The 8541-nt window shown below is 44.3% G+C and overlaps 1 protein-coding gene across 1 annotated transcript; it reads left to right on the top strand.

Annotated features, from left to right (window-relative positions):
• Positions 1-502: 502 nt before the first annotated feature.
• Positions 503-5387, top strand: BBS10 (Bardet-Biedl syndrome 10). Its single transcript, XM_033155840.1, has 2 exons — positions 503-855; positions 3162-5387. Exons 1-2 carry the CDS (start codon positions 665-667, stop codon positions 5146-5148), a joined length of 2178 nt encoding a protein of 725 aa, XP_033011731.1. The 5' UTR covers positions 503-664; the 3' UTR covers positions 5149-5387.
• The last annotated feature ends 3154 nt before the right edge of the window (positions 5388-8541 follow it).

The raw sequence follows: 8541 nt of genomic DNA, 5'->3' as shown, positions 1-8541 counted from the left end.
GGGGTGGGGGTGGGATGGGGGTGATGAGGTGTTTGCCGTTGCCATGGAGGCGTTAGGGGGAGAGCGAAGCTAGGCAGCTCCCCTAGCTGAGAGGGAAAGTGTGGGTAAGAGATTCAAAGGGCGTCTGGGAAAGGCTTCAGGGTGCTTACTGCGCAAGTGATAGGAGCATGCGCAGTGTGGAAGAGTGGCCTCCTGCCCTCGCGCTGGCACTGCGATGGGAACGCTGAGGGGGAAGTGCCTTAGGAATAGGAATAATTTATTATTGGCCAAGTACATCTTCCAACATACTTGGAATTTGAAGTGGGGAGGGCGTGCGTAAAGAGGGTTTTGTTTTTTTACATTTAAGCCACGGCCTGTGCTCCTGTGCCTCACCGCCACAAAATAACTCGCAGGCCATTTGGGATTAAGGAGAAGGAAGAAACTGTCACGGCCCGGCATATTTCTGTACTGTAGTCCAGGACCTTTGGTTCCTCGCTTTTAAAATACGTAAAAAATGGGGGCAGAATAAAAACGAACGGACGGCGAAGCTTTTAAATAACAATGAAGAGGCGGGGCCGTGCTGCTCAACCAATCGCAAGGCTGGGAGAGGAGCGCCTGACGTCACGGCGTCGCCGAGAGGACGCCGAACGACCGCGCTCCCCGCCTGGGCCGTGGTTCCGTTGCCATGGCGACCGCGCAGCGCTTGGGACCGGGGCGGCTGGCGCAGGAGGCCGCCGCGCTCGCTGCCGTCGTCCGGGGCTCCGTGGGGCCTCGAGGAGGGCATGTGCTGCTCACCCGCCCCACGGGGGAAGTGCTGCTTTCCAGGGACGGGCGGCGCGTGCTGGAAGCCTTGAACGTAGAGTCGCCCACGGCCCGGTAATCGACGGTCCCCGCTCCGCCCTTCCTCCTTACGAGCAGTTCCGTGAAGGACTCGGGCGGGCCCCCTCTCAGGGGTTTCGGGGAGGGCCATGGGTTTAGCCAGGGCGGCGGCTGCCCCGCCTAAATCAAGGAAATAAAGGAAAAATACTTAACTGAAAGTTTTTGACAGGTTTGCTGAGCGCTTGGGGCAGGCATAGGCAACCTTCGGCTCTCCAGATGTTTTGGCCTACAACTCCCATGATCCCTAGCTAACAGGACCAGTGGTCAGGGATGATGGGAATTGTAGTCCAAAACATCTGGAGAGCCGAAGGTTGCCTATGCCTGGCTTGGGGGGTGTCAAAATAAAGTAATTCGAAGCAACTGTGGTTGAGACGTTGCATTCCGAATCAGGTAGACAGATCCAGACACGGGATGGTGACAGCTGGGTGTCCTGCCCCCCCCCCCCCTTAAATCCTGGCTACACCCAGGAGGAGGAGGAAACAGTACGGACTGCAAATTTCTCACATCGACCACCACACCTGCTTTTAAGGCTTTCGTTTTAATTTGTAGCACTTCAGAAGATGCTGCTCACGGATCTCCTGTGCCCTGTCTGGCATTGCTCTTCAGCATACCGCTGTGAATTTTAGCTTTGTCTCACCAAGACTTGCAACATTTATTATTAGTTGCTGGCCCACTCCTGAAAACAATGAACAGGATGGTGATACAATGACTATAATAATAATAATAATTTATTATTTATACCCCGCCCATCTGACTGGGTCTACCAGGCCACTCTACTGCAATCAACACAAGATTTTATATATATTCATTTTTCCACATTCTTTTTATTTTATTTTTATTTGGTTTGGTTTTTCAAATGACAGTTTTACCCATAATACAACATAAATAGAAGATTCCAAGAATCTCCTAAACTTCCCTCCTCCACTTTGTGGGTCCTATTGTTAGTCATTTCCTCCTGCATATTTTCTGATAATCCAAATCTTTTACATCTCCATTATATCCAAAAATTCACCATTAAACTACAAGTGTTCTTCCAATCCCACTGACAATTTTAACTGTTTACAATGGTTTATAAGATAAATTATAAATTTTCCTTGACACAAGCCAATATCACCAAGGCAACTATCTGTAAACAAACAATAAACATCTATAAAATGGCAAAAGTAGTTCCTTTCCCAATTAGGTTTTATCTTAAGCAGTAGCAAACATGTTAAATAAAGAGTTCACTTGTAATACAGTGCTCATTTCTTATGTTTCCAAAATAGATTTTATCTTGAACAATTGTGTAATAAAGAGTCCATTTGTGATATACCAGTTCAGTGCTCCAACCTCGTACCATAATCTGACGTTTCGTCGCTAAAGCACTTATTGAGTTTTGTAATAAATAATATGCAAAAGAAGACAGTATGTAAACAACTTAAAGTAGGGTTATACCTGTCCCCACCTGCATGTTTCCATTGGGAGGACCACAGAGGAAAATATCCTTCAGTTTGTTAAACCTCTTTCTTTCTAGTGCCCCTGTGACTGCCGTTCACCCTAAGATCCCAGGGCAGGTTAAACCAATTGAAATGTAATGCTAAAAACAGCTTACAATGACAGAAACAAGGTGGGCCCTAAAAATATACATCTCAGGTGTCAAAGGGGTACCCGTGATGGCTGCTCCCATCCAGTTAGCTTAGAGGGCTATGACTTCCCCCACGAAGGCATTTATATCAGTTGATATCGTCCCATGTTTGTCATGGTGAAAAACACAAGAAGTCACAAGGCCATCCACCTTATCTCCTAAATTGAAAGGCAGCCTTTCCTCATAGGGGAGTTTCTCGAGACCCTTGATCGCTTTTGCTGGTGTTTTTCCACCAACGTCATTTTTAAGGCACAGTGAACATAGTAACCATAACCTCCACACTGAGGCACTTTCACAGAAATATTGCCCCCCCCCCCTCGCAGCCTCATAGGTGCCAGAGGCCCATGTATGGAATCTGCCCACAACCATTGTGTTTAATGTCTTAGTACAGATAACTCGCATCTCAGGAAGGTTGTAATGTATGATGTTTCATTGTGTTTTTATCTTACGTTGGAAGGTGCTCAATCACAGTCTTATGTGGGTGGGTGGAATAAATTAAAAAAATGGAAAGCAGGGGAAACCCACTGTTCCCCACTTTCCATTTATTTATTTCCTGCACACCCAGCTGGTTTCCTTGTTTCAGGCTCTGGGAAGGTCCATGGGAGGGCCCTGCGAATCTCTTATGCACATAAGTTGTGGGCTTACTTTAAACCATTTGTTTCTCTTTGGTTTTTAACAGAATGATGATTTCATGCATTTCCACACACTGCAATTTGACTGGGGATGGTGCTAAAACGTTCATCATAATCCTCTCCATTTTACTTCAAGAACTTGAAAAACTTGTTAAAGGAGGTAGTCCTTCCTATTATGAGAACATCCAAGGAAGAGAGAATTGTAAAGAATTTTTTTACAGACTGAAACAAGTTTCCCAGCTTCTTATAATGATCCAGATGGACATTCTAGATTACATAGTGACAAGAGACCTTGAAAAACATTTTCATTCAGTATGTTCTGTTCCTGATGAAGAAATAAGTATGAGCACAATGGGGTTGGTACTGGAAGCTTATTTTTCTGGGAAAGTAGGAATCAATAGACAAAAGTTTCTTTCCCAGTTAAGCTGTGATTTCTACTTCAAAGTTACTGCTGGTAAAAATAGGAGTGAAGTCCTATGCTTTGTGGACGACTGTTTTGCTGAGTTGCATACTACTGTGACAGGCCTTCCTGTTTCAAGTTCAAGAATCCTAGATGGGCTTATTCTTCACAGAGACTTTGCTGTGTACTGTCCTGCAGATGGTGACAAAAGAGTTCTAGTTATAACAGAACCTATACAGCCTGCTTATTCTGACTTGGGTGCTGAAGTTGTCATAACTGCTGAAAATCAACATGGGGCATCTGAAACCTGGATTACAAAAAGAACAGAAGCTGTTCTAAAGCACATGCGAGACAATGACATCAAGGTTTTATTGTCAAGTGTAAAACAACAGGAAGCTGTTCATAACTATGCAAAAAGCAGTGGCATATCTATTGTAGAGTGCCTGTCCCCAGAGGAGATATCTCTTATCTACAGGATCACAGATATTTCACCTTTTAAGCCATCTTTGGACAATATTCACACTGAAATCACAGAAGCCGCTGTAGCAAAATTTTGCCAGCCATTGCACCTTGGAGCCAAAAGATTTGTCCATATAGGCTTTGAAAGGACGTGTGCCCTTCAGCTCCACTGTGTGATTCTCTGTGGGCCAGTGCATGGGGTTACTGAGCAACATGTTTGTGCTTTTCATGATGCGTTCAAAATGTTACGACAGATGTTTACGGTTGTTGGTCTGACTGAGCAAAACCTCTCCGAAACTCTGCATAATAGTCAGCAGTGTTCTGGCGCACAGCAACATTTTGTAGAGAAGCACACTGGCTGTGGTGAGGTTCACCCTTGTGCCAAGCAGCCAAGACCTTGTGGGTTTGAAATGGAAGAGGACTCTGTTGTTTCTGCTTCATCGGTAGACAGAGAGTTGGCATGTTCATCCATGCATCTGCCTAACTTGAGCGTAGATTTGGCGCATGATGCCATGTACTCAGAACTACATGAACGTGAACATGATTTAGTTGACGTGCAAAAGGTGTATCAGAAACACAGTCATCCAAAAGGAATGTTGAGAATGGATTGGAATGAATCACTTGCGGAAAATCTGCTTGCTCCTACCAGAGTAGAAAGAAGCATCAGTTCCAGAAATGTACTTGTGCACCTGCAACCCACTGAGGACAGTTGTACTAGGCAAGGCTGTGGAGTTAAAGAAGCGGATAGTATCAGAAGCCATATTCAGAGTAATTCCAGCTCTTACATAAAGGAGGGATCAGTTTTGCCAGTCGGTGGGATATTCGAGATACTGTTACATTACTACCTGTCCTGCTATGCAAAGCAGTGCCAGTCACCAAACGTATCCATTCTTTGTGCTGTAATTGCTGATGCATTGCTCAGTGTTCCAAAAACCCTCTGTAGGGGACAGAAAAGGGATGCTTTTCCTCAGCTCTATCTTGAAGTTACCAGCGCTGCCAGAAATAATCAACCGCTTCTGCCAAATCAAGAAAGGTTAGAATCAGTGTCCTGTAAGCACCAATTAGTGGCTTCCATTCTTCAATGTGCAGCTAGGCTTTTAAGTATTGATCTTATTGTTGGCATTAAGAGGTTACCTCAGAAGACCGAAGAAAGCGATTCAGAAGCTGATCTGTGAATATAGGGTTTTTGTATGCAAGTGATGAAGTTGCTAGAACCAGCAACATCCGTTAGTCTTCCTTAGTCCAGTGTACTTCTATGCAGCCCCAGGACTGTTCAAATCCTAACAGAAAGGTGGGGGGAGGGGACATTAGCTGCAAATTTTCTTAAATCCCATAATGTATTTCTGGCCGATAGATTGGATATAGATTTAGACAAGGAATTGTGACAGATTGAGGCTGCAGTGTTAAAGTCACCTTGTTGTTGTTCAGTCGTTCAGTCGTATCCGACTCTTCATGACCCCATGGACCAGAGCACACCAGGCACGCCTATCCTCCACTGCCTCCCGCAGTTTGGCCAAACTCATGCCAGTCCTAGGAGTAATTGAATTCGTTGGGACTTACAGTACTTGAGGGAGGTGCTTGGATAGGTGCCCCTATCCAAATTTTAGAGAGCTCATTTGGAAGGAAACACTGGCGATGATGAATGCTTTCTGGAAATGTTGGGGAAACTTGCTTTCGCACTACATAGGTTGAGACTGATTTAGCATGTTTATCTGTCTTAATAAACAAAACTTTAAAAGCATGCTATGTTAATTTTATGCCTTGTATACTCCCCAAAATTCCAATAGTCAAAAAATGGTTGAACTGAAATATTTGATCAGGGTGTATGTGTGTAAAAGTCCACTTAGTATGGTTTAAATGTTATATTCAGGTTCAAAATTTTACCTGGGAACTATTTTCATTGGAATGGTTGTAGATATTTTTAAGATACGACAATAGGAAACACTTTGTGTACACTATTTAAGGTTGTGTCCAGTGTTGTCTTCTATTAGCAAGGAACAGCTCCTCCCTAGAAACAGCTCCCCACATCCTGATCAAACTCAGGAGCAGAACAGATAGCCAAATGACTCAGCTATACAGCTGCAAATAAAATGTTTTAAGTGTGTTGTAAAGTGCATATACAAATGTGACACTAGATGGCGATTGTGAGCTACGGCAAATTCAATATATTTTTCAAAACGTTTATTTAAAAAGCATTTTCACAGCATTTTTATATATGTCTAGATCCCACCAAAGTCTGTGCCAAGGCTGCATCTCCAACCCCACCCGCCAACCATTCTTTCCTCTGACAGCTCTATACAACTGCCTTCTCTTCTGATGCTGTTCTCCAAAGCTGCAAGCAAACCTTTAACTAGTCCTTAAATACTATCAAGTATTTATCATGTTAATCTCTTGATTCTAGAGAGGCAATGTGGTTATATAAAGAAATGGATCCGCTGTGGAGGTTTCCAGAATGACAAAGGTATGAAGCAAAACCTTCCCTCCAGTCTGTTTGGATCATCTGCAAAGTGGTGGCCTGTTTGCTGTGCCTGCTTTTGGGAACTGGCACTGAGAAACAAAGGCATTTGTTTGAACTGGTATATTTGCATTTAACTTAAGCCCCATTGGCTGTCATCCACACATCACTTACTATACACTGGTCTCACTGAAGACAACAGCATTCATCCAGGGCAACCAGTCCTTGGTTTGCTGCCCTCAGCTACAAATGATCTTGCACCAGCTCATCCAGTAGGAAAGGAAATGGGCTGTGTTCCTCCTACATTTTTTTAGCACTACAGTATTTGAATGCCCCAAACACTTCAGATGTGTTATCTCAAAAACCCCAAAGTCATTTTGAGAAGTAGGACATATCTATTTCCTTATTACAAAATTTGTGGAGGTTAGAGAACAGGGGCACAGCACAGAGAAAGTGCCCTGCCTAAGGCCGTCTAGCAAATTCATGGGTATTAACCATGGACTTCCTGGTTTCTTGGTCAATATAATACTTTCCTCTAAGACCTAACGAGAATCTAGATGGAAAAGAAACACCCTGCACTGAGTACAGCAACTATGTAAGGTAAAGAACCCCTGGACCATTAAGTCCAGTCAAAGGCGATAATGGGGTTGCGGCGCTCATCTCGCTTTTCAGGCTGAGAGAGCCGGCATTTGTCCACAGACAGTTTTCCGGGTCATGTGGCCAGCATGACTAAACCGCTTCTGGCACAACGAAACACTATGACGGAAACCAGAGCGCATGGAAACACTGTTTAGCTACCTGCTGCAGCGGTACCTATTTATCTATGTGCACTGGCGTACTTTTGAACTGCTAGTTTGGCAGGAGCTGGGACAGAGCAACAGGAGCTAACCCCCGTCGTGGGGATTCAAACTGCCAACCTTCCATTTGGCAAGCCCAAGACGCTCAGTGATTTAGACCACAGTGTCACCTGCATACCTTAGCAACTGTGTAGCAGTAAATGATATGCCAAAGTGCTGATTAGCATGCTATTATGCCAAATGTCTAATTGGCATGCTATGACTCTTGTGCCACTTTCAGTTCTGCAATAGTTGCTGTTACCACATGGCAAGCCCTTGGTTTGAAGTGCTCAAATTTTCTCCACCTAAATTTTTGTTTGGGAGCATTTAATGCAGTTGGGAGAAGGTTGGGCCACATTGTGGGCTTATCTACACAGTTCAGCAATGGATTTAGAATGTTCTCTGGGCACCTCCACAGTGAGGGTGGGGGTGGAGTTCAGGTGTATTCTACAACACTTCATTGATGCAATAATACTTCATTAGTAGTCATCCATCCATCCTTATGCTTTATTAGTTTTGTGATCCTTCCCCAGTGTTACCACACATTATTATCATCTGGACAGGCATTGTAGCAAAACAAATGCAGTACAAAAGCCAACAACCCCAGAACGTTTGTGGAATGAAAAGTTACAGGATCTCAGCAGGAGGTTAGTGGATTGCACCAGTTGGAAATGAAGCAGTATGTCCACGCTGAAACGTTGGAAGGCAGTATTGAAAGCAGAATCGTATATAACAGGGGTGGCTAACTCCCAAGAGACTGCGATCTACTCACAAAGTTAAAAACTGGCAGTGATCCACCCCCTTTTGGGGGGTTCAGGTCAAAATTGTTGAGCTTTTTTTAGGGAGGAAGAAAGCCCTGTTGAGCTTTGTGGGGGGGAGCCAGTGGTCTACCACAGATGTCCAGTGATCTACCGGTAGATCACAATCTACCTGTTGGACGTGGCTGATATATAATAACTTCTCCAATGCCACTGTGAGTACTAATTATGAATGCACAATAAAAAGGGCATCTGGAGGGTGGCTGCTCTGAGGAATAGTTGGGTTTTTAATGGGAGGAAGAGATGGTACAAATTGCAAATAACGAGACTGAAATCAATGTCTACATTACAAAACTGAATGCAGTAATAAAAAGTATCGCACACTCTTACCGTGCTGGAGCTGAAAGACAGTTCCTTTCCATCACTTTGTGCCTAAAAGAAGTTTTGGGGGGGTGGAGATTGGGGAACTCCTTGGGGGTGCTTGGACTGGCTCCCTTACCTTGTGCCTACAGCCTTGGT

This window comes from Lacerta agilis, chromosome 7, assembly GCF_009819535.1.
Source record: "Lacerta agilis isolate rLacAgi1 chromosome 7, rLacAgi1.pri, whole genome shotgun sequence".
Taxonomy (NCBI): Eukaryota; Metazoa; Chordata; class Lepidosauria; order Squamata; family Lacertidae; genus Lacerta; species Lacerta agilis.
Note: the sequence above shows the minus strand (reverse complement) of the source record. Positions and strands in the feature narration are given on the sequence as shown.

Coding starts and splice junctions, on each gene's coding strand:
- BBS10 (XM_033155840.1), top strand. CDS start 665: ATGGCGACCGCGCAGCGCTTGGGACCGGGGCGGCTGGCGCAGGAGGCC. Junction 856..3,161: donor GTAGAGTCGCCCACGGCCCG/GTAATCGACGGT, acceptor GGTTTTTAACAG/AATGATGATTTCATGCATTT.